The sequence below is a fragment of the Myiozetetes cayanensis genome, unplaced genomic scaffold (genome assembly GCF_022539395.1).
Source record: "Myiozetetes cayanensis isolate MyiCay16 unplaced genomic scaffold, myiCay2020 scf439, whole genome shotgun sequence".
Classification (NCBI taxonomy): Eukaryota; Metazoa; Chordata; class Aves; order Passeriformes; family Tyrannidae; genus Myiozetetes; species Myiozetetes cayanensis.
The window spans coordinates 1-24,711 of record NW_026087675.1 but is presented as its reverse complement, the minus strand read 5'-3'; the positions used below and the strand labels follow the sequence as shown (position 1 = coordinate 24,711).

Genomic DNA, 24,711 nt, shown 5'->3' with positions numbered 1-24,711 from the left:
TATTGCCAGATAGCTTGTGTTACTCCATGTGTGCTCTGCATATGGGCCAGCAGAAGAATTAAAGCAAAATCCTCCCTTTCCTTACTGGGAAACAAGACCCGGAGGAGACCACACATGGGTAACGAGCTTCTGGGAGAAGGGAAATATTTGCTGCTCTTCTCTTCCACCAGGTCACGCTGTGTTCCAATGATGTGGGACAATACGACTGTGATATGGTGGTGGACGTGGATGGTTTTGGCAAGGAGGTGTTGGCTCTGCGCCTCAAAGCCAGGTACCAGTGCTTTCCTTGCAGCTGCTCATCTTTTCCCGTGCACCTTTTGCCCTTCCTTGACAAGACGTGTTTGAGTGGAATGACATGAAAGGTGATTTACCTCTGTAGGGGTTTTAAACGTCTGCTGGACAGTGAGAAATGTCTTATGCTCCAGTCCATGCTCTGCGGGGCGAAATGCTCTCCATTCTCTCCGTATCTCTAATTCCCTCGGGGTCATCTCTTTGCCCAGATGTGTTGTTCCTGACCTCCGTTTGCTCTGCTCCACCCTCGACTGTGGAAAGTTCTCTCTAAAGGAGCCTTGCAAGCAAAAGCTGACCCTTGTGAACCCGAGCTCCCTTCCAGGATGCTACAGAGTTCTCCCTCAGGTTTGGCATCTCATCCACCTCCTCCTCTCAAATATTTTTGAAGGGCTTATTAAGGACAAATGGGGTTTGAATAAGACCTTGCTGGTTTCCGTTCAGACTTAAAGGTGTGCTTAGGACAAGATCCTACCTGAATGTAAACTTTAGGAAGCAGTTAAATAGGAACCTGCCTGAATATTGTCAACTTCAGGAAGCATTTCAACCTCTTCAGGAAGCAATTTATATTCTAGTGTTTGGGGTGTTTTCTTGTGAGAGATCTTAGAAGGTTGTGAAAAGCTGCTGCAAGGAGTCTGCCAGCACAGGAGAGGGTGTTTGTGGATGCAGCAGCTTTTGGACCCTGAGGATGCTAAGCCCCAACAATTCTTGCATCTTTTTTTGTGCCTTTCAGCTTTTTCCTGGGGATTTTTAAAAAATGTGTGTGAGTTGCCACTGTGGTAGATGTTAAGCAGTTTAAAGTTTCCTCAGAGGTCCCTCTGAAGTTGCACTCGATTCTGTCCCTCCAGAGACACCAAGAGGCTGCTACTCTGTGGTACTCCTGCCCCAAGCCGTGTGGGATTATCCAGGGTCACGAGGTGCTGGAGATCCCAATTACAGTTGAAGCCCAGGCAGTGGGTGCTCATTCCACCGTGGTGGACATCGCCGTGTTCGGGAAGGAAAGACACCCACTGGTGAGTGCGAGGGGAGGCGTGTGCCTTTGTGCAGCTCATCCTGGGGGGTGTGAAGTGTGCAGGGATTCTTCCGGGGAAAGCAGGGACTTGTCGTATATGGCTGGTGTGGACAAGGACAGGAGGCACTGGCAGCATAAGCCGTTTATGCTGCAAATGGAAATGATGATGCCAAATCCTTTGGATGGCACCAAACGTGTCCAGCCGGGCCATCGCGCTTGTGCACGTAAACCAGTCACCAGGAAGGGCGGGCAGTGCAGGCTGTGCAGGGGAGCCTGACTTTTAACAACACTTGCACATAACTATCAGGCTGCTTCCCTTACAGAGCAGGGTTTCTCCCCACCAGAATAACCAGCTGTTTTAACTCTCAGACTGTTTTTAAACTACAGATTTCTTGCAAAGCTTTTACCTTTGGGCCAACAGTTTACAGGTTGAAGGTTTCCCTGACTTATCTTTTTTAATTTGGAAGGGAAGATCAAATTTTTGCCTAGAAGTCCAGCATTTTAGCTGGAGCGTCATATCTGTCCCTAAAGGAATGACTTGAGTGCTATTGAGCTGTTTAAGCTTTCTTAACTTTCCCTGTTGTTTTCTGGTTTGCTTTTCTTAAATCTCTCTTACCTGCTTCCTGGAACAGCAAATGCAGTTAACGTGCACTGGAAAGGTACCGCTCGTCTATGCAACTGTGAATAAGATAAACTTCGGCAAGATCCGAGCGATCCAGGACACTTCCCAAACTCTCCAGCTGTGCAATGCGAGTGTTGTCCCTGCAGCCTTCAGAGCAGAGATCGTAAGTGTCTGTGGGAATGTTTTCCAGTGAAACTCACTGCTCAGTAGCAACCCAGGACTTGGATTTTGGATGTAAGGTTTCTGTATTGCTCTGTGGGAGAGAGGAGGCAAGAGGAGCCTGACTCTGCAGGTGGTTTTAGCTGGGACAACCTTCAGTGAAATAGTTTGCAGAGTTGTAGGAGCAGAATGAGTCTGGACTGTGGTTTCAAGTTCTCCCTTTATTTTGTGGAAGGTATTAAGTGGTGCAAGTCAGGTTTTTGGAGCTCTGAGATGAAGCGAAGCCTGTGGCCCTTTGCTCCTGAGAGGCCAAGGATTTCCCTATGGTTTCCTCATACCCTCCACATTTGCTTTGTGCCAAACCGCTGTCAGTGGTAGAGAGCAGGGTGTGAGGTCTGTCCTCAAGCTCCTCTTTGCAGCTGATGATGAGTGACAAGCGAGGGCTTTGGTCCTTCAGGGGCGAGGACTTTGGTGCTGGGGTTTTGCTCCCCTGGTTTTGCAGAGTTAGTCTTCAGGCTCTCAGCACTGTCCTCCAGCTGTGTGGCTGCTGTGGTGGGATTTGAGCAGTCGTGGCTTTCTGCAACCTTGAGCCTTTGTGAAAACCCAGCTCTGTTGTGGGGAAGCCAGGAGAGAGAAAGAAGCTTCCCTTGGCACACACTCCAAAAAAGAGACTGGAGGAGGAATAACCTTTTCCTGAGGAGGAGCGTCCCTTAGATTATACAAAATGTAATAGTCTGTTACAGTCGGTTAAAAGAGGGTAAAATACAGGTTGTATAAACTCCGCTCTTGCCCAGACACAGTAGCTTAGATTTAGGGAAATGAAGGCTTTCCAATTTTTATCCTCCTCTCTGTAGTCATGCCTTTCCTCACACCTTACAAGTCACCAGGGTCCATGGTTTCCATCCTAAATGCATGTTTGGCTTGTCTCACAGGATGGCAAGTGCTGGAGAATTGAACCCAGGGAGGGAGTGGTCCCTGCCAAGGCTGAGATTTCTGTGGTTGTCACGGCAAACCTGGATGACACAGGAAAATTCGAAGACAGCATGAAGCTGTTCATTGAGAACAGCCTTACCAGTGTCATCCCCATCGAGGCTGTGGGCATTGGCACCACAGTTGCCATTGACAAACCGTTTGCTCCAGAGCTCAAGCTGGAACCCCAGTTCAAGTAAGAGACCTCTTAACTCCTGCCTCTTCTCTTGGCTCAGCAAGGAGCAGTTATGCTGTAGACCTTCAGGCTAAATTTTCTTCAGTGCTCCAGGCCCTGGCTCTGTTTTCCTGAAGCCAGAGATTCCTTTAGAAACATGTTGCTATGCTCAGGTTCCTTCAATTATTAGAGAGACACCTCTGCCCGAATTAAGAGGCAAACGAGACAATATGCCAAAGTCAGTAGTACAGATTTTTACTTAACAGTAAATGTGAGGTAGAGAGAGGTAGAAAGAAATGGGAAAAAGAGAGAAAGGGAGAGAGAATGACAAAAACCCCGATGCAGTCAAGAAAATATCACCACTCCATGGATTCCAATGGCATCCCATTGATGCTCTTCTTGTGGCCTTCTCGGTGGTAAAGTGTTCTTGAAGTGATGGTTTCACTCTGGATCCATTAAGGGAAGCTCAGGATGGTGAGGGAAAAAGGCCATGGTGATGAAGGAAGTCCCTTGTGGAGAGGGAAGATGTGGAAATACTACTTTACCAGTATAAACCTATTTGTCATTGCAATAGCGATATCGGAAGGGCATCAGACATTATTTCTGGCCCACATTAAGAGCGGGAAATGAGGACGGTCTCCAAGCTTTTAACACCTCAGATTGCTCACTAAGAGCACTTGACTGCAGAGAAATAGCAGCTCCCATGACGTTTCCCATCTCTGCTTCTCTTCTAGCTCTGTTCCCTGCATTTTCCGGTTCAACGTAACCAACAAGGGACGGCGGTTCCAGCGGCTCTACTGGGGCACAGAAGGCTTCAGCACCTTTCGACAGCGTCATCCCCTCCCTGCCCTCAGTGTCCCCAAGGGCAAAAATGCTTCCCAGAGACCCAAATCTGCCACCCCCATATTTAAGCTGCGGCCACGGTGTATGCATCTGCAGCCAGGCGAGACTAAGGAGCTGGTGCTGGAAGGCTTCTCCAGCACTGTCCAGGTGAGGTCCCTGCCAAGGGCTGAGCCTTCCCCATCAGGTCCCCTCCTCTGGGGCTTCTCCTGCAGCCCCTTGACGTTTGCCTGGGAAAATGAGCAAGGGCCTTCAAGGGAGTGTTTAAGGCTACAGGTTTCCATGGCAGCACCAGTGGCTTTCCTTGCTGGCCACCATCAGTTGCTATGGCTTTTTTGTGATTCCACAGCTCCCAAAACCCAATGCTGATCCCAAAATATGGGCTGAAGGAAGTTTGGTCCTTTGGGGCAAACAGGAGGTTACCAGTGTCGCCTGCTGAGGCAGAAAGGAAAGGCAGAGAAAATAGGTTACACTTAAACTAGGAGCCCAGGCAGAAAGTGAATTAAACAAGTGCCAAGTGGTTTATCAGGGGTAAACAAGGAGTAAAAGAGAAGCCCTGTGAAGGGAGGGAGTGTCTCCCGAGTGCCTTTTGTGGCTGTTGGGGTGCAGCGTTACGGACATTTGAGCGCACAAGGAATGGGCTGCAGCACAGGGAGGAAAGGGGGCTGTGTCTGTAGCTTTGTGGGCCATGGTGGGTGAGGAGCCAAGGCAGGGCATTTGCTGGACACCCTGCCAGCACCACTGGTGACAAGTGACTCTTGCATGCAGGAGGTGAAGGAGGAGCTGGTGTGTCACACAGCCGTGGGGTCAGAGATAACTATGAAAGAGATAATAAAGACAAAGGTCACCTGCAAGTTCATTTCTGCCGCCCTGGAAATATCATCCAGTGCAATCACTTTCTGCGTGGAGAAGGTAAGTCTCTGGATTGCATCCTGGCATTTAACAGCATGGCTCAGTGAGAGAGCTTGTGGGAGGTGTGTGCTTGTGTTAACAGCCCTCTTTACCTTTCCTGAGGCACTTTGTAAAGTAAGTGAGGATGTTTTTAGAGATGAGAGTGGTTTTTAACTTCCTCAGAGTCCAGTTGCAGCTACAGCTGCACTGCTGAGGGGGACCATGGCCACTTGGAGAGAAATGCCAGTTTCTGTGTTCTCTATCAAGGGAGGGTTTTGAGGATCCTCCAACTCACAGTGATGTCTGAACACCAGTGCTGTAGGGAAGCTGGGAAAACCAGAGATTCCTGTGAATTCCTCAGGCTGATGAGGAAAAACCTGTCATCTCCGATGTGTCTTTGCTTTCTCTGCTGTTGTTATGGATGCTCTGTGGTACAGCTGTATGGTACAGCTCTGTGCATTTCCCCAAGCCTCACCTGCTTCAAAGGACCCACACATGCATGTGAAATGCATTGGAAGGAGAAGGAGGTCTATGGCTACTTGAGGTTGTTTTTCCTTGTCTCCTGTTTCTGTAGTACCCCAATGATGTCCTGACTCTTCAGTACAAGCCTCTGTCTTTAAAGAACACCTGCTCCCTGCCATTCAGCCTCTTGCTGGACGTGGAGGAGCCGTTCCTAATCTGTGACACGGACCAGCAGCCCCTCCCTGCAGAGGCTCAGGTGAGCAGCCAAGGACCCTCCTGCCAGTGGGCTTTGAAGAGGGAGGGCTGGTGAAGGGGTGCCCTTCTGCTGGGAGGTCCTCGAGTCGAGAAGTTTATTCTGTAGAATCAGCAGTGGACAGGCCTGAACTGTGAATGGAGTCAGGAGAGCTGCTGAGGGAAGCAAAAACTCCTCTGAATTGCAGAGATCCCTCCTGGCTCTCAGATACGAGGAGAAGGGAGCAGGCAGCCAGGTGTGGGCAAGCCATGCAGCAAAGGTGTCTCCTGGAGAGCAGCCCAGCTCTCCAGCAGCCATCCTCTTGCATTGCTGCTGAGCACAGAAACAGGAGCCTGAGAATCCCCCACCAGAGTGTGATTCTTGCAGTCAGACCCTCCCTTGTAAAGAAAAGAAGGGTGGACTGGGAAGCCCGTGCTGGGGTCACACTTTGAGCATTTACTGTTTCATGCTGTCAGACCTTGGGACTTCATCGTGTGGGTGATTAATACTCCTTGTCTTCTTGCAGCCTGTGAAGATGGAGGCAGGGGAGGAGCTTCATCTCTACGTTGGCTTTAACCCAGCTCATAAAAAGGATCCCATCAGCTGGGTAGCAGAGAAGACTGTGAAGATCCGGCTAGTGGAACATTCTCTTGAGAAAGAGATCACCGTTCGGGGAGAAGTCTACTTCCCAATCTGCATATCCCGACCAAAGAACTGGACTTTGGTTGCATCAAGGGTGGCACAGAACAAGTGCGTTACCTGGAGATGACCAACTGCAGCCCAATTCCTGCCCGCTACCACTGGTCATTCCAGATGGACAGCGTGGAGTACCCGACAGGGTATGTGCACCTTTGCCCTCTCCTGGAAGCCCTTTCTCCTAGTGTCCTGTTTGTGCTTTGCAAAGGCCAAAGCTGTTAGCCTGGGATCTGACAAACTGCTTTTGACTTTGCCTTGTGGAAATAACAGTGACCAGCCGTGGTCAGGCTGGATGCTCAGCCTTGGCCTGGAAGTGCTGGAGGCTGCCCAGGAAGTCCCAATTCACATCCCAGAAAGAGCTAGTTAGCCCCTGAGCTGATGCTGAACATCTTGTGACCTTCCCCTTCCTTCTCCTTTTCTGAGACACCCCCTGTCTGAGCTCACCGCACCTGCACCCACCCGGGGGCTGCATCCTGACGAGGAACTGCTCGTGCAGGTTGCCCTCCCTCCCACTGCAGGTCTGTGATCATAGTTACGTTATTTTCCAGGTTCATCCCCACCCCGCCTAAATTCAAACCCCAACCACAAATGGCCAGGTTTGGCTGTGTTGAGTGTGGGCGTTATTCAAGGAGATACTCCAGGCCTGGAAGTGTGCAGGAGCCAGCCAAAGCCCCGAAAGCAGCGCAGGACTCTACCCAGCAGTCATCACAATCAGAGAACTGCCTGGAAACAGAAGAGGATTCTTCTGAAGAGTCATCAGATTCAGAGGACTCCCTGGAAACAGAGGATGATTCTTCTGAAGAGTCATCAGATGCAGAGGACTCCCTGGAAACAGAGGATGATTCTTCTGAAGAGTCATCAGATGCAGAGGACGATTCTTCTGAAGAGTCATCAGATGCAGAGGACTCCCTGGCAACAAAGCAGGATTCTTCTGAACAGTCATCAGATTCAGAGGACTCCACGGAAGCAAAGGTGGATTTTCTTGTGCACCTGCCACTTGTGTTGCTGCCCCAGCTTGCCACCAAAAAGCTGTGCTTGTGCTGACCTCCCCTTTTGCTGCCCAGCTGTTCTGTGCCCTGAGAGTGGGCTGGGCAGCAGGGCCAGTGGCTGGACATGGGGGAGGGAGAAATAGGATACTTTTCCTTGGAGAAACCCACTCAGAGCCTACAGACCAATGCTGACTTTGGGATTTTTTTGGCTTGTTCTCTTTACAATGTAAAATGAGGCTTTCCTGCCTCATGATGAGAAGGCTTCCAGTTTCCTTCCTGTAGCAAATTCCGATCTCCATGTACCCCCTTCCCAACCCAGCCAGACCACCCGTTTTCAGGTCTCTGCCTTCACCCAAGAGCTGGTATTGCAGTGACAACCCCAGAGCTGCCTTTCATACAGTGAGACTTGGCAAGGTGGCTGTGTCCTGGACTGGAAAGTGGCTTGTCTTCCAGGTGCCGCCAGACGCTGTTGCAGAGTCTCGGAGCTCAGTGGAGACGAAGGGATCTGGGCAGTCAGCGAAGACAAAGCCCCCTGGCTTCAGAGCAGAGGAGGTAAGTGGGAATCTCTCCCACTTGCACGTTTTCAGCGTGGCAAGCAGGTCTGTTGCCCCCACAGGTACAGAACTCCCTGTGCAGCACCCATGGAGGGCATTGCTCCCCTGGCACCTCATCAGGTGCTCAACAGGATATTTTTCAGGTGCTTTTGGTGTAGCCCCTTGAGAGAGGAGCCTGTAAGTCAGAGTGAGAGGCAAAAGCCTCAGGAGTCAGATGAGCTGGGCTGGACTCCTCCCCTCAGCTCCAAGAGCTCTCACCTCTGAGTCTCCTGCTTTTCTGAAGGCAGTAAAAACTGCTTTTAAAGGCAAGTTCTGCAGCAGAGAGAATGTCTTGCTGCCAGGAGACATCCCAGTTTACTTTAATGTCAGGTATTAATTAATGCATTGATCAGTGAGGATGGCAGAAGATTTTCGCCATGCTCCCTCCACTGGTCAGTGCCATGGAGGCAGGATGAGATTAGGATGCTTCAGGCTGCTGTGTGAGGAACAGGTTCCTCCAGCTACAGCTGTACTTTGCTCCAGGCCACGGCTGCTCTTCTGCACCCATTTCCACGCTCAACAACTCGATCTCTCCTCCCCTTCCCAGGTTTTCAATGTCCAGCCGGTGTCTGGTGTGCTGGAGCCGGGCAAGAGCCAGCAGGTGCCCTTCACCTTCTTTGGCCACGCCAACATCATCGCCCGTGTCACGGCGCTGTGCCAGGTGGAGGGAGGCCCGACCTACCAGGTGGAGCTGAAGGGGGAGACTTCGGTCCTCACCTACCAACTGAGCGCCGAGGAGATCAACTTCGGGCGGCAGGTACCACCCCCTTCTCCTGGCAGAGCTGCTGCCTTGGAACCATCACCAGCAGGTTGCTGCCCACCCTTCCCGGCTCCTTTGTTGGCTCTGGGGCTTGGAAGTACAACCTTTGAGGGTATGTCTGGCCTCCAGACTGCTTTGCAATGGCCATCTCCACCCCCTCCCGTGGTTGTTACTGCACCTCTGTGTGCTGCCAGAACTCTCTGTTCCTGAGCAGGTCCTTGTGCCTGGGGGTTCCCCAGGTTCCCAAGTGCCTGTAGCTTGTCCCGGTCCCTGCTCCTGCGGTGTCTGCTCTCAACCCCATGAAAGAGGAAGAAGATTCCCAGCAGCAGGCCTGTGTCTGTAACTTCCCACTCCTCTGTCCTCTCTTCAGCTCTTTAACGAAGTCATCAAAGCAGAGGTCACCCTGAAGAACAAGGGGAAGATCGGATTCACCTACGTGGTACAGAGCCCCAGCACTGGCACTGCAGACAACCCTCTGCCTGGTGTGCTCGTGGTCCTGCCCAACACGGTGAGTGGCACAATTGACTGGCCCCGACTGCTGAGCTCTGCGGCTGTGCTGGCACTGAGGCTCTTCTGAGGGTCAGCGTACCCCAGCTGTGGGATCAGACAGGACTTACTCCTTGCCCATGCCTCCCCCGTGCCAGCACTAAGCAGCACTTACAAATTCCTTGCTTGGGCTTGAAGCTCCTTTGCCAGAAATTGTCGCAGGCCCTGTGCTGGTCCTTCCCTGCCCCCAGCTATTGTGCTCTGTAGCAGCTTTGTGGGGCAGTGAGGGGGCCAGGGAGGAATTTGGAGCATCCCACCACTTCCTCTTCCACAGTGGTGGCAAAAGAGCTTTTATCTGTGCAGCCTGGCTCTTGCTGGCAGAGGACAAACCCCGTTAGCAGCAGAGCCGTGCTCACGCTGAGCACAGGGCAGGCTCTGCTGGGGTGCAGCCTTATGAGCCCTCGGAAGGACACACTGCACCCTCGCCTTGGAGGCTCTTCTCAGCCCGTTTGTCGCCTGAGCCATCCTGCATCGAAGCCTCTTTGATGCATTGCCTCCCTCCTCTCCTGTCCCTGCAGGCTTACATTGAACCTGGCGAGGAGCAAGTGCTGAAGCTCCATTACCTGCCAGGAGTGCCAGGAGCCTTCTGCAGGACTTTCAAGGTTCAAGTGGACCACCTGGAGCCGGCAGAAATCTCCCTGAAGGGAGAGGCGGTCTTTGCCGGCATCTGCATGAACCTGCCCTGGAGCATCAAAGGTGAGCACTGCCCATCTGCCCCCAGCAAAGTCCCCGCTGGGTTTTTTCCCCTACTGTAACGCCCAGAGGGCAGCTCACACCCATCTCCACCAAGCCTGGAGGTTTCAGGGCTGTCAGACCAACACTCACCCCTCTGGTTGCTTCCTGAGTCTTGAGCAGACAAGCACATGTAGGCTTTGTCCCAGGAACCGTCCTGCAGATCTTGCCAGCACATCTGTCAGAGGCCTGCAAAGATGGCTAGACAGAAAAGCTTGGGAAAGCTGTAAGAGAGACTGGCAGGGCTTTTGGCAGGGTTGGATTTGCATGACACTGCAGAGGATGAGATGCTCCTCTCTGGGGAGGAAGATGGGTGGGAGTGAATGTGGGGATTCATAGACGAGCAGCAGCGGGCGCTTTCCATAGGTGGCTTTCCATTGATGGTTGGTTTCTGAGAGAGAAGACCAGAATTCAGGGGAGTGGGACTGCTCAGCTTAAATGGCATTGGCACTGCACCCACACTTCTATTTGTGAATGTTTTCTTCCTTCAGGAAGTAAAAAATACGAGGAGCTATTGAAACAGGCGAAAGAAAAGCTGAAAAAAGGCATTCGGGAGAAGAAAGCAAGTATTTGGAGGAAGCTTCCAATCATGAAGGAACACGTGAAGGGCCCTGGCATTGTGGTAAGAACAGCTGCAGTCCATGTCACTTGAGCCCCTGGCACCCCACAACAGCGTCTCAGTGCCCTGCTGGCACTTGGGACCTCCCTGCCCACACCTGGCCACACACAGGCACCAGCTCAGCGCTGCCCCACCTCTGGTCGTGGTCTCTCCTGGAGATGTACCAAGCTTCCCAGCTACTCCCCTTACTGGGGAGCTTTTTGCTCCCAAATCAAGCCCTAGCAGGTTTACAGACCTCAGTAGCAGCAGCCTGACTGTGCCCTGGGACTGTGCTGGCAGTGCTCAACTCCAAGAGCCACCAGCTCGGTCAGGGTTCCATTTTCAAGGCAGCTTTTGTCCAAGCTGCTTCAGCACTGCCTGGGGACAGGAAAATTCCTGAAGCTCTGGAAGGTTTCTGGCTCGTCTGTCTGGCCAGATCAGCTTTTCTAGCAGTGGGTGGGAAGGCAAAGATGCTGCAGTTCTTTCCCTGGAGAGAAGGTCCTGGCTAAGAGAGCAGAATGTGTCACAGACGCTGAGCAGCCAGACAGGAGGACCCCATTCCCCCTCTCAACAAGAGCAGGGTGGGATCCTCTTTCAGATACCAGGCTGGGCCTTGGGAAGGGCCTTTGCTAACCAGACCCTGCCTTGCCTTCCCTCAGTCCAACACTTGTCTGCGGATGGAGATGGACAAGATGCTGATAAAGGAAGATGCTCAGGAGCAATACCAAATTCTCATCTCCTGCCCCCCAGAGGACACTGTCTTTGACAAGCACATTCCTCAGAAGCTTGTCCAGTGAGTAGGGACTCCTCTCCCCTCTCTGCAGGTGCCCTGAGGGCAACACCCAGCAGTGTCCCCTGCTCCTGAGAGCTCCTTGTGCCTGCAGAGCTGGCAGCAGTGGGCACTTCAGAAAGGGTCTGATCCCAAGAGCTGTGACAGCAATAACTCGTGAGCAGCTGACTGTCCTGCCTTCCCCAGCGCTGTGCTGAGCTTTGGAGCTGCTCCGCTCCCCACAGGTGCAGGGTCCTGTTCTTAGAGCTCAGGGGGCCCAGAGCAGACCAACAAGCCCTTCCAGACAGCACAGGTGGTCAGGCCTTGGGTTTCATAAGCTTGAGTTGAGTTTTTACAGCATTGAGTACAGAAATATCCACTTTATTTAAATCTTCCATCCGCTGGAACCTGTAGCCGTGCTGTTGTTTAAGGACTGTCCTTACTCCTCCTTCCAGAGTCAAGCTGCCCGAGTACATCCTGGACATGGGCACTGTCGTTCAGGGCTACAGTAAAACCTGCACTGTGCAGATCACCAACACCTGGTCGTACCCAGTGACCGTCCAGGCCAATGAACGTGCCCTGCGTGACACAGGTAACCAGTGCTGGAGAGACTTCCCGTGGGCTGCACGGAGCTGTCTGACAGATTAGCTCAAGCCACTGCACATGGGGAGGTTTTTTGAGCTTCTTCCTCCCAGTGCCCCTGCTGGGAACCTGAGAGCCAGAATTCTCCTGGCCAAGTGTGCCCAGGGACCTGGCCTGCCTGTGACTGCCCTGATGCTTCCCTGCAGGGGCCTGATGGGCTGATTACCCTCCTCACCTCCCAGCATCGTCTGCCTTTGGTTTCCATCGGCATCAAGTTTCTTTGGGCACTCTGGGAGTGCGTTGCAAACAGATGGGATCTGTTGTGTTTGAGTTCACCCTGTCAGAGCTCTTGTGTTCAGCCTTTATTGAGGAAACAGCCTGTTTGATCCTCTGGTGGATCAAAGCAGGCTTCCAAAAGAGGCCTGGAGGCAAATCTGCACTTCTGTCACAGAGTGGCTCGCTGTGTCTGAGGGCTGCTCAGGTGTCTCCTCTAAGTTTCTGTCCCAGGAAAGCACAGCATGGGGTTTTTCCCAGGGCTCCCAGCAGGACACCCGTATGGCTTTAACAGGCTTATGACACATTTCATTTTGCTTGTGTATCTCAGCTGCTTTGTTTTCATCTGTTCAAGGTTTCAGCATACACCTGGAGCCCATGAAGTTCCTGGTCTGCGGCGCCAGCAGACTGTTTCAAGTGAACTTTGAAAGTGCCAACCTGCCAGTGGGAGAGGTGGATGTGCTCCTGCCCATCAAGGTACCGCAGCTTTTGGGGCAGGCAGCAGGCTGGGCACAGCAGCACATGTCAGCTGGACTCTCATCTGAATTCTCTGTCCTTCTCCAGGTGGAGAAAGGCCCCACGCTACATATCTGCCTCCGTGCCACTGTAGTTCAGCTGTTGCTCAGCGTCTCCAGGGACACAGTCGAGTTCCCCGATGTCCAGGTTGGGCAGAGCCGGTATGAAATAGTCCGGCTCTACAACCGGTTCGACGCGCCCTGTGAATGGTCCATCACTGTCAACAAACCTGCCAAGAAGGTAAAGCACAGGCGAACGTAACGCGCAACTTCGCGCTTGGGTTTTCTTTGCACCTCTTGCCTTTTCTGTGCCTGTGGCTGCCTGAGCGCTTGGGCTGCAGCGTCTTTGAGGAAGCTTTTGAGGGTCCAGATCGAGGCTGGTTTGCCTGGACCTGTTCCGCTGGCTGATGCTTTGCTTCTCTGCCGTCTTCACCCATTCCTCCTCCTCCTCCTCTGAGGACAGGACGGTGGCTCCCCATCTGCTTGCCCTGCCTGCAGGTTTCCCTCCAGTTCTGGACCGTGGGGGCCATGCGGGTTTGCTGTGGGCGCTCTCAGCACCGAGAGAGGATCTCGGAGCACTGCAGGAACCCAGGCTCTGTCCTCACAGACCAAGGAGACCTCACAGGACTGGTTTCTGTGCTCAGGTGGACAAACGTTTGACACCGGTTGTGCATCCGAAGGAACTCCAGGCTGGGAAGGATGATTCCCGTGTCTTTCAGTGGAAGGCCTGTGAGGGAACCCTTTATGGTAGAGAGTGGTGTGACCTGCAGATCCAGTTTTCACCCCAGGAAGAGGTGAGATTGGCAGGCGTCGCCCTCAGAGCTCTGTCAGGGCAGGGTGGTAAGGAGAACCCAACACAAGGAGTGGTAGATGAGCTCTTCCTCCCCAGGCAGCTTTCTGGAAGCCCTGCACTCACTGTGCCTCAGCTTCCCCTGCAGCACACCCTTCTGAGAGGTGCCTTGAAATCCCCACAGAGAACATCAGGGCACTGTGCTGTGGCTGCCTCTCTGCACATGGGGGGAGAGCAGATCTGCCTGGTTCCCCTCGTCCTCCCCCTTGCCTGGTTGTGTTTGCAGCCTGTGGCGCTGGGTGCAGAGCAGCTGGCACAGTCCCAGGGGATCAACCTGGAAGGGCCAATGCTGGCTTGTCCTGCTGCTGGCACCGACAGACAAAACACTGAGCAGAGAAGATGACCTTTATTTCTAGCCAGAGAGAGCTCATCTGCCTCTCTCATGGAGCTGGTGTTTGCCTGATGCATCAGTGCCAGGACTGAGGGCCTTTCTCATGCGCTCCTCCGTGACTAGGGGAGAACATCTGATTATCCATTTTACTCCCACCTGATACCCAAATACCCAGTTACACTGCACACCAGGATTCGTCCCAGTTACTCAGAGCCAAGGACACAGATGCTGTAGCCCCTAGCATAAGTAAATATCTGGGTTTCCATTCCCCCTGTGGGGACTGATAAAACCCCTTACCTTTGGGCAAGGGTTGTATTTGGGGTGCTGTCACCTAGGACGTCATGGACGAGTTTTCGGCACTTTTCCCTTTTCAGAAATCCTACAAAACGGAGGTGAAGATCAACATTCGTGGGAACAGCCAGCTCCTCGTGCTGCACATCTCAGGACAGGGTCTGGAGCCACGGCTGGAGTTCAGCCCCGCAGAGATCAACCTGGGAGCGTTGCTGCCGTGCAGCTCTGAGCTGGAGAGGACAGTGGTGGTGAAGAACCCCTGCGAGTTCCCCATTGAGTTTTACTCACTGGAGTTTGATGAGGAGTACCGTGAGGAGGAGAAGGTGAGAGGGCAGGTCTGGTCCCCATGTGCATGCTCCCCAAGCTCTGCAGCACTCCAGCCTTCCCAGGCCTGTGCCAGGGAGATGGAGGCAATCCCCAGGGCAAAGCCTGGGGGCACTTTGAGGTGAGCCATCTCTGCTGGCAGTCTGTGGAGGGGCTTGGATAGCCTGTGTTGTTGGGAGGAAGGCAGGAGGCAGGGACAAGATGGGCTGAGTCTGTTGGTGTGATGGAGGTTGATAAAGGAATCTCATGGATGGTTCCTCTTCCCCACGCACACAGATCCTGCGCACGCTGGACGAGTTTGAAGACCGGACGGCCTTGATGATACCTCCACGCGCTGTGGGTGAGAAGCTGCCTCCAGAGGTGCTCCAATACTATGAGAAATGGAAGATGATGGAGGCTCTGGGCCAAGAGATTGTATCCAAGCGCAAGGAAGAATCAGACCAGGACAATGGTAATGGTTTGGCATTGGTTGCTCTGACTGTGGACATAGCAGGGAGCCCGGCCCACACACCCTGAGCTCTCTGTCACCTTGTTCTCCATGCAAAGCCCATGCTTTTAGCAGCCATCTGATCTCCTGCCTAGTGGAAGAATTCCTGGGTGAAGGTCTGTGGCATCCTCTACCAACCTGGAGTGTAACCAAAGCCAGGTCCTATCTGCCTGCCATGGACTGGGAAGTACTCAGGATATCCCCTTGCGTCCCTTATCTGATGCTACTCTTTGTGGCTGAGCTCTTCAGCCAGGAGGACCAGGTCTAATGTCACTGGCTCTTTTATATTTGCTCCTTCCCAGCAACAAAAGCACAAGCTCACGTTGCTTTCAGCCATCTCCTTTCCTGGGATCTGAGGGGATGGGGAGGATGAGCAGGATCAAAGGTAGGCAGGAGGCTGACTTTTCTACTGGTTCCGTACAGCAGCGCTTCAAGAGAGCATCAGGTTGTTGAAGGACATGGTGGACAAGCGTGAGCGCCCCATCGATCAGGCCATCAGGCGCTACCTCAACACCAATCCCTTTGTCGAAGAGTTCAGAGCCCAAAAGCCCACAGGGATTGCCATCATCGTCTATGGGACACCCCGGACAGGTACGTGAGCCACAGCCCTGGGCTGCAAGGAGAGGGGGAAGCAGGAGAAATGCATCCTGGTGGGCGGTGGTGCCTGAGACAAAGTCCTCAGCTGAATATGAGGTGCAGAATATCCGCCTGGCTCTGGAGTTCGGTGCTCGTAACCATGCGCAAGCTGCCTCCCTTGCGGTCTCCCCTAGCAGGGCATTTCTTTCCCACCGTCCTTGTGAGTTTTCCAGAGCCTGTCCCTGAAAATGCCTCATGTGCAAGTTCACCAAGCAGTCTTCCTCTCTCTCTCAGGAAAGACAAGAGTCGCGGTCGCCCTGTCCAAGTATTATGGTGCCACCCGCTTGTCCCTCAACCAGATGGTGGCACAAGCCATGATGGACAAGGACAGCTTGGCGGGGCGCCGTGCCCGGCAGGTGTGCGTGGAGGCTGCCCAACGGGAAAGAGCCATGAGGAAACAGATGCCGGGTAAGGAGAAACGCTGGAGCCAGAGCACGCTTAGGGAACCACCACGACCTTCTGCTTGCTCAGAGAAAGAGTTTGACAGCCCTTGGGTCTCTTAGGGAACGTGGGTGCTGTGCATCTCTGGCTAGTTTTAAAGTAAAAAGCTCAATTTTAAGGCCTCTGACAGGGGCACTTTTACTGCCATTCTTGGCACATAATCCTCTTTCTAGGAGTGGTCAAGCACACCTGTCTCTTCCTCTCAAGTTTTTATATTTCCTCAAAGCTGAATCCAGCTTGCTCCTCATGGGCAGCAGGCAGAACCATTGCCCACTGTAATGAGGAAAAAGCCCTCTGAAGTGGCTCATTAAGCACGAGACAGCTCTGAGTGTGGCCTTGCAAATGTGAGAGGAAGGGAAGAATAACCTCCCAGAGGAGTTTCCAAGGAGAGACATGCTGTAGATGAGCTCTTTACTCCAGAGATTTTCCTGTGCCCACTGTCGGGTCACAGAGCTTGTGCACGCTCTGCTGTTCTCCAGATCAGACTGGAGACTTTTAGGAAACTTTACTGGGCAGTTGGTGCCCTGAGCTCTGCAGGGTGAGGCCAGAGCTGCTCAGTGAGCGGAGGAGTTTTGCATTGCTCCGTTTTGAACCTGGTTGGGTTCAGAGCTGGTGGAAGGAAGAAGGGTCTGGATCCCAGCTGGGCTTTTCCCACATGGAGGATTTAGCTCCAGCAGAGACGGGTGATGCAGCTGGGGCAGGGCTGCATGTTACAGTCTCCATGTGAAAATACAGGATGGGGAACAATGGTCCTGGAGGACAAATCTTTGGCTTGATCCATAGGGGAGCTACTGTGCTAGCAGCGTGCACGTTTGTCAGGAGGGACCTAGAGCTGGCCTTAAAATCCAGTATGGGCTGGTGTGTTTTATCCTGTGGATAAGCAGGGAAGGAGTTGCTTCTGGGAAGCAGTGCTGCTAGTGCCCAGCAGGCTGGGGGACAAGTGCCATGTCCCTTCCAGGGGACAAGGCTGTTCCCATTGGGGTGGAAGGTGCCTGCTTGCTCCTCACAGCCCTGCTGAGCCATCTGTCCCCTCTGCAGGTAAAAAGGGTGCTCAGGCCAAGAAAACCCAGGCCAGCCTTGGGAACAAAGACAGCCAGAAGACCCTCAGTGCCGGACACCAGAGCACTTCAGCAACCAAGGATAAGGTATCCAGCAAATCTCAGGCAAGATTTTCAGTGACCTCCAAGGGGAAACATGATCTGCACTGGTTAATGCCTGGGACCTTCCCGTTGCCTTTGAGATGGGACGGGTCTGCTTACAGTGGGGGCTCCGTGTCACCAAGGGCCTGGTGCAGGGGCTGTAGTGCCAAGAGCCAGCAGGGCTTTCTGCAGGGGTTTATTTTTCTTACCATGTTCCACCTTGCAGATCGCAAGTGTTTCCTGTGCCACTGCTCCTGCACGACAGCGATTGACCTTCGTTGCCTGGAGGGGGAGAAAGAAGAAAAAGCTGAAGTGTTGGACCCGCGTGCTGCCCGAGGAGTTGCTGGTGGACATCATCTCTGAACGGCTGCAGGTATGTGGCGTGGGGGAAATGGAGACGTTCCTGCTCCAGACAGGCAGTGAGGTACAGCTCGGAGAGGAGGAGGTCTGTGCCTGCTGCTGCAGGATCCTGTGCTGCATGCAGGGATCCTTGGGGGAAGCTGCAGATGCCCAAAGTTGGCAGAGTGTAGTGCAAGAGCCAAGCTGGTCTTAGCTGATGACTGTGAATGACAGTGGCTGGTGTCCTGAGACATCTGCATTTACTGACGTGCTGCGAGCCCAACGTGTGCGATGTCTGACTTGCTCTTCCTGTTTGTCTCTCCTGGCAGCAGAGAGACTGCAACAAGGGAGTGGTGTTTGATGGCCTGGAGACCCTCTTTGCGAGCAGCCTGGCATCTTCTCTCCTGTGCGTGCTCAAAGCTGTCAACAATCGGCCTCATATCCATGCTGTGAACATCTTCCAGGATTCTGAGTTTTGGAAAGGCAGGCAGAGAGCTGCAAGAGAGAGGAGAGCAGCTAAAAAAGAGCAGAAAGGTGAGATATCTTCATCCCTCTCATATCTTTCTCAAGCCCTCAACCTTATCTGTGTGTATATCTGTGTTTGCAGCAGAGCTTGTAAGAAATCTTTTTCTTGACCCTTCCACTTTCTGCCTCAGTGTAGCCAGCCCTCAGCTCACAGTTTCTTTAAATACAGCAGATGTGAGGCTGTAAGACTCACCTTAATCATTAAAGCTTGGGTACAAGTGCAAGCTGGCGTGGCTCAGTGACCAACCCCCAGCCAGCTGTCCACAGCCACGGTGCACCTGAGCCAGGCCACAGTTTGGGGGGCTGTCTGAATTTTGGAGCAGGGATGTGAGCTCTGCAGTGTCTCCTGGCAGGATGAGAGGCTGGGTCAGGAAAGAGCTGTGAATCCTCGCAGCTGACCCAGAGCCCCAGGCTCTGCTTGCAGTCACTAATGGCTTCTCTTGTGGTCTGTGCTGAAGCACGGGAGAAGGCAGAAGCTGCCCGGAGAGAGGAAGAATGTCTCTGGGGTGTGGATGTGGACGAATACAATGCGCTCCCTGAGAAGAAGAAAGCTCTGCTTGATTACAAAATAGAACAAATCAAGCGTGAGCGGCGTGAGAGGTAAGTGAGCCTCCCTGGCTTACTCCTCAGGGTAGTGTCCCTGGAGGGTTTCTCTGCTCCAAGGACCTTGGTTGAGCTCAGAGGGGTTCAGGAGCAAAGGCCAGAAGCAGCACAAGGATGGCCAGGTCCAGGTCCCCTGTTCCCAAGAGAGGAAGGGCCGTCTCTGTTGAGATGAGAACATCTTCTCTCCATTTTAGCCGTGAGCCCTCTGGCTTAGACATGGCCTGTGGGGAGCTGGGCTCTGGCCTTGCCTTGCCACTGCCCATGGAGGTGTCTCAAAGTCCGTGATGTTGATTCTCATCTTCTTCATCGTCCCCCTTCTTCACCAAACCAGCAGGATTGGGCTGTGGGCTGGTGAGCTGTGCTGGCTTGCTTTAGACCCCAGTCCTGCTATAGATGAAGTCCTTGCAATGCTGGTCTGCCAGGGGTGTCCTTAGGCTGGAGCACCATCCATAAAAGCTTAGGCTGCTCTTCAGCTGCAGCAGCAGGTGAACCCAGGAGAAGCCCTGGCCCAGCAAGGTAGCCCAGCTCAGGAGGATGCCCAGGAAGAGTGTGGAGCTGGGAGGGGAAGCTGCTTAAAGCGAGCATGTGTTTCAGCACTTCTCTCAGCCCGGGCTGATGTTTGTTGCACTGGGAGGAGATGGCCAGGGCTGCTTCAAATCAGTTTTCAGGACAGACAGCACAAGTGTGCCCTGGTCACAGCTGTGTTCCAGCAAGAAACCTGGTGGTTCAGAGCTTGATTTGCAGGAGGGGCGTTCCTGCAGCCTTTGCTTTCTGATTGCTATGATTATTCTCATTAATGAGCAGACTCTGCCCAGGGAGAAGGGGGCTGAAGGAGCCAAGTAGGCATTGGAGGAGGGATAAGTAGGTGTTAGCAATTTATGGGCAGGTTTAAACTGGGAAACCAAGGGAGGGGGGGCTTCATTCATCACTGCAGAGAGATGGTGGATCAACCTTTGGCAGCGTGCTGGAGGTGTCTGGGTGGACCTCAGGGTAGAAGTTGCACAGTTGATACCTTATGATGGCAAGGCTTAGGTTTGGCTGGCCCAGGAGGTTTCCTCCCACCCTTCCTCACTGGAGATGTTCCCAAGCTCTCTGGGTTGAGGAAGGTCCATGGAGATGGTCTAACAGTTCTACCTGGCCTCAGGGTCAAGGAGTGAAGGGCAGAGCCAGCTGGGATTGCAGTGAGCCCAGGTTTCTGGTGGTGACTCTCAGGGGTGTTTTCTCTTTGGCTTGCAGAAGGGAGCTGGAGCGGCTGGCTCGAGAGCTTGAGGAAAGCAAAAAGGTGACGTCACAAGCCTCAAAGAAGCAAGATAAGCAACAGAAGAAGACTGGCCGCTCGGGGAAGTTACCCGCAAAAGAGCAGCAGCGGGAAACCAAAACCCCAGAGGTCCAGAGCAAGCTCAAAAAACCAGCAGCAGGAAAACCACAGCAGAAGGAAACCAAAACCCCAGAGGTCCAGAGCAAGCTCAAAAAACCACCAGCAGCAAAACCACAGCAGAAGGAAACCAAAGGCCCAGAGGTCCAAAGTAAGGCCAAAAAACCCACAGCAGCAAAACAACAGCAGCAGGACACCAAAATCCCCAAGGTCCAGAGTAAGCCCAGAAAACCAGCAGCAAAACAAGAGCAGCGGGAAACCAAAATCCCAGAGGTCCCGAGTAAGCGTGAGAGGATCTTGGACCTGAGGTTTAACATCTATGAGTTTTCGCAGCAGAACATCAAAGATATTCTGTCCTCCTGGGACAGGGTTCAGGGTATCATGAACCAAGTGCAAGACAAGTCCCAGTCTTCCCCTACACACAAAGACGAGAAGGACAGTGAGTCTCCAGAGAAGCCAGAGAAGGAGCCTCTGGAAAAACATGGTGACCACGAGAGTCTTCAGCAGGAAGGGGAAGGTGCAGAAGGCTCAGTCGGAAGCCAGGACATTGGAGTGCCCTGCTTGGACTTCCACTTAACACGTCACGAGAAGGTGTTTAAGAGGATCCTGAAGAGCAAGAAGCTGCCGCCAGCAAAGCAGGTAAAACCCTGCAAGGCTCAGATGCTGAACTTGCCATGGTCTGGGGCCCTGGAACAGTGCGTCCCCCAGGTGATAACAACACAGGGAGAGCCTTGTCCAGGCCACTGATGATGCTCCACAACAGCTCCGCAGCATCTCTGTGGATGGCGAGGTTCTCACCCTCCCTCAGATGCGTGGAAAGTGGGAGTGCTCTGGGTCCAAGCATCCCATCTATTCAGAGAGTTTCTCAGTCTGGAAATCATTAAAAACGGTCCCAGAGCAGGGCAGCTCACAGGCATTGTCCCCTTCAGCTGAGTCACTTGGGAGAGGTTTCTCTCTTGGTCCCACTGTAGGTCCTGCCTCTGCTCTGGAGCCTGCTAACCCACTTTTAGCCATAAAAAGCACTTGTAGTCTGTATAAATCAAAAACTCCACTGCCAAAAGCTCGGGGCCTTTAGAGAAGGAGTGTGAGGATGAAGGTGACAGGAGTATAAATATGGTTTTCTCTTCTGTTTTAGATCCTGGACTCTCTGGGACTGGGTCCCTTAGGGCCTCCCATTCCCCCTGGAGTTCTTTTCTCCATGATCCTCTACCCGGAGGAGGACAGAGTGCCCGCAGCAGCAGAAGAGCTCAGACACTTCCTCCTTGTTGAGCCTGAAGATGCTGCTGCAGAAGATGATGTGGTGGGTACTCCTTTTGTGCCTTCAGTGAAGGTGCCAGGGCAGGGGTCAGGTTGGATGGAAAAGGGTCACCATGGAGGGGCAGTGAAGACATGATGGGGCCCCATGTCTGCAGGCATCCTTTCCACCAGGGATGAGAGAACAGAGACAGCTCTGCTGGAGACACAGAGCAGTTCTGTAAGACAACAGGAAAAAAATCACTTAAACCCATCACCTTGTCTTGATGAGAGAGGACTCAGTGGGGAGAGGGTCCTGGGAAAGGAGGGGTGTCCAAGGCAAGACAAAGACAAATAAGGAAGACCAAGTCCATGGGCAGGTGGTGATTATTTATTCTCTCTCCTGTTGGCTAACAAACTCCCATTCTGCTTTCCAGGAGGGGCTTGTCTCAGGGCAGGTCTCACCTCTCTCTCCCTTTTCTCTCTCCCCTTATGCCAAGGTCTCAGAGGCAGAGGCACAGGACCCCTTGAACGAGGAGAGTGCCACGAGCAGCACCCAGGAAAAGACGAGCTCCACCCAGAGCACAAAAAGTCTGCAGGATCACTCCCCAGAAACACCCAGAAGTTCACCTGAGTCAAGGAAAAGCCAAGTGCAGAGTGACTCAACCCTGGAGAGACCTGAGAGGTGAGCTGAAAGGGAGGAGGTGATCCCTGTGCTTCACGCTCATCCTGCCAAACAAGGTCCATCGTTCCCAGCTCTGCAGCGACCCTCTGCCAGTGGCCCCGTGGGATGGCGAGGGCACAGCCCTCCTCCTTGTCTCCTTTGCTCCTTAGCAATGTCTGAAGCTTCCTTTTTACCTGCCAGGCTGAGAAGATTCCGGTGGATAGTTCCTGCCCACGGTGAGGTGGAACTGAAGATCCGCTTCAGCGCCACAGTGCCAGGGCAGTTTGACCAGATGATGAATTTTGAGATCCTGGGGACAAAGCGGCTGTACCAGTTGCCCTGCAGTGCCACTGCCCTGTACCCCAGCATCAGCCAGAACCCACGGTAAGGCTGGGCCACAGGAGCATCCCACACTGCTCCCCCCACCTCGGAGCCAGGGCTGCCCCTTGTGACCTTCTGGCTGGGGCAGATGGTGCTGCCTGAGTCACCAGCACCTCTTCCTCTGCTGGGAGCTGGGAGGCTGAACTGGTGCCTCAGCCACCAAGAGGGGAGGTGGTTTTCTGACTAGATTTCCTACGTGGAGCATCTCATAGCTCCTCATTCCCCATTTTCTCTGCCCAGGCTGGTGTTTCCTCACTGGAGGAAGAGCAAGGAGGAGGAGGACATCATCTTCAAGGAGTATGTCATGAGCACAAAGCAGTTCCACTTTGGACCACTGCTTTGTGGAAAGTCAAGAGAGTGGTATGTGCTCCCTGCTCCCAAGTGAGCATCCCTGTGTGCTGCCTGTACAGACTGAGGTGTTGGCAGGGGATCTCCAGGGCCTTGTGTTTTCCTGGACACACTTGGAGACACACTGTCCCAGGGGCACAATCCAGGGCAGTCCCGGGCTGGGAGACACATGGGTTTGAGGGACCACAGATGTGTGAGCGTGAGCACATAACAGGCAAATGAGCCTTGGAGGAGCTGCTCTGCAGAGAAGGCACCCCAAGAAAAAAGGGGAAAGAACCCTTGTGCCTGGTGTATTGTTGTTTTTCCAGGCACTTTTGAATTTATATTGTGTGAAACACTCTTGAAATGGCCTGTGCATCGTCACGCTTCTGGGGTGCAGGCACCAAGTATAGGGGCAGGCATCAAAGTAAGGCAAGGACGAGCACACAGACCTTGTGCCCCTGACAGGGATCCTTTTATTCTTCACCTGCTTGTTAGACCATGGTCTTCCAGTGCCACCTCCTGCTGCTGGCACACAGTGCTTTCCTCAGTGTAATGTAGGGGCAACAGTCTCCTCTGCAGCCTTTTCCCCTTCTCTGCACAGGGACAAGTCACAGAACTGCACTGCCAACAGCGAAAAGTTAACCATCTTCAATGACTTCGCCATGGAGGCAGAGGTGCATTTCTCCTTTGAGAAGGACGACAAAGGAGAGACATTCCTTTTGGACCCTCCCAGCATGACGCTGAAACCCAAAGAGAAGAAGGTAGGAGATGAGCAGGTAGGGCAGGCACCGCAGGCGTGCCGTTCCTCCTGCTCACAGAGGGCTCTTTGTATTTCTTTTTGTGGGGACGGGTTCAGAAGCTGAGTATTTGGGCATACCCGAGTTCCACTGGCCTCGTGGAAGACAATCTCGTCTGCCGCATCAAGGACAACCCGGAGCCAGTGCTCTTCCGACTCTGCTGCGAAGGGGTGCACGTGAAGCTGGGGGTCAGCCCCCACGAGCTGCAAGTTCAACAAGCTGCTTCTGCACAGGTCAGTCATCCCATGGCTGAGGGCACTCCAAGGCTTGTGACAAAGAGAAGGGATTTAACTCTGGTTCCAGAGGCTCAGATGGAGCTGCTTCAGGCTGCATTCCATGGCGAGGCAGCTGACGCCGAAATGTCTTCCTGTCTCTGCAGGACTGACACCCAGACCCTGGTCCTGAAAAACAACAGCCCACTGCCCATGGCATGGCATCTCAGTGGGCTGGATGACCTCGGAGATGACTTCTCTGTGTCACAAGGCAGGGGCATTGTTGGCCCCCACACGGACTTTGAGGTGAAGCTGAATTTCAAGGCCGAGAAGATTGGCGTCACGAACAAGATGATCCGACTGGAGGTGAGAGGACTTGGGCCTTCCTGGCAGAGCAGGGCAGAGCAAACAGCCATGTGCTCTTAGGGATAGAGAGAGGAGGAGTTGCACCTGACAGGCACAGGGGTGCTGTGGCCCCAAGTTCTGCCTCTGCGCTGGGTTGGCCAGGTGCCCAGGCTCTGCTTCCCTTGCTGCTGTGCACAGTTGAAGGCTGTTGTTTGGTTGTACAGACCAGCATTCTCTCTGTACCCTTTCTGGGATTTTGTTCCCTGTGGTTCAGAGGCTGCATTTCAGTAAGGATGCGAGGTGATGGAAGAGGAGGGCGTTAATTGCCAATGCCACCTGCTCTGGGACACCTCGCATTTCTTGTGGTTGTGTTTACATCCCTGGGCCTCTCAAGGGTGCTTTAGCAGCACCATTCCCTGCCGTGGGAGTGCAGAATTGGGCTGATAAGGTTTCTTACTGCAGCAGAATCCCACCGGGGCAGCCTGTGAGATGAACACGTTAGGAAAGCTTGGGAGTCCACAAACACTTGTCAAGCCAGGGAGGCCATGGGGGAAGCAGCTGGCAAAGACAAGAACTTAGAGGCTGTCTTCCAAAACAATGATCTAAGCAGTGTTTGTTTCTTGCTGCCTCAGGTTTCAGATACAGAAAACATCCTGGGAATTGTTCACGCTGAAACTATCAAAATCTCTGTCGAGGTCTATGACG

General features: G+C 53.3%; 1 protein-coding gene across 1 annotated transcript in view; it reads left to right on the top strand.

Moving 5' to 3' along the window:
* The window catches only part of LOC126648054 (hydrocephalus-inducing protein homolog), a gene marked incomplete at both ends in the record, with an annotated part of 37,323 nt that extends 12,616 nt beyond the window's left edge, over positions 1-24,707 (top strand). Inside the window, 39 exon segments of the mRNA XM_050330730.1 lie at positions 171-271; positions 501-636; positions 1,137-1,301; positions 1,933-2,085; positions 3,014-3,246; positions 3,960-4,215; positions 4,834-4,977; positions 5,531-5,674; positions 6,177-6,333; positions 6,336-6,489; positions 6,976-7,318; positions 7,618-7,887; positions 8,476-8,685; positions 9,059-9,196; positions 9,753-9,930; positions 10,458-10,588; positions 11,224-11,357; positions 11,789-11,925; positions 12,544-12,665; positions 12,753-12,944; positions 13,348-13,497; positions 14,259-14,498; positions 14,776-14,950; positions 15,410-15,577; positions 15,857-16,030; positions 17,102-17,208; positions 17,429-17,575; positions 17,871-18,075; positions 18,525-18,666; positions 19,909-20,683; positions 21,180-21,344; positions 21,778-21,955; positions 22,136-22,325; positions 22,563-22,682; positions 23,254-23,413; positions 23,509-23,658; positions 23,660-23,682; positions 23,829-24,027; positions 24,639-24,707. Of these exon segments, the coding sequence (XP_050186687.1) occupies positions 171-271; positions 501-636; positions 1,137-1,301; positions 1,933-2,085; positions 3,014-3,246; positions 3,960-4,215; positions 4,834-4,977; positions 5,531-5,674; positions 6,177-6,333; positions 6,336-6,489; positions 6,976-7,318; positions 7,618-7,887; positions 8,476-8,685; positions 9,059-9,196; positions 9,753-9,930; positions 10,458-10,588; positions 11,224-11,357; positions 11,789-11,925; positions 12,544-12,665; positions 12,753-12,944; positions 13,348-13,497; positions 14,259-14,498; positions 14,776-14,950; positions 15,410-15,577; positions 15,857-16,030; positions 17,102-17,208; positions 17,429-17,575; positions 17,871-18,075; positions 18,525-18,666; positions 19,909-20,683; positions 21,180-21,344; positions 21,778-21,955; positions 22,136-22,325; positions 22,563-22,682; positions 23,254-23,413; positions 23,509-23,658; positions 23,660-23,682; positions 23,829-24,027; positions 24,639-24,707 (7,035 nt within the window).
* Between the last annotated feature and the right edge of the window lie 4 nt (positions 24,708-24,711).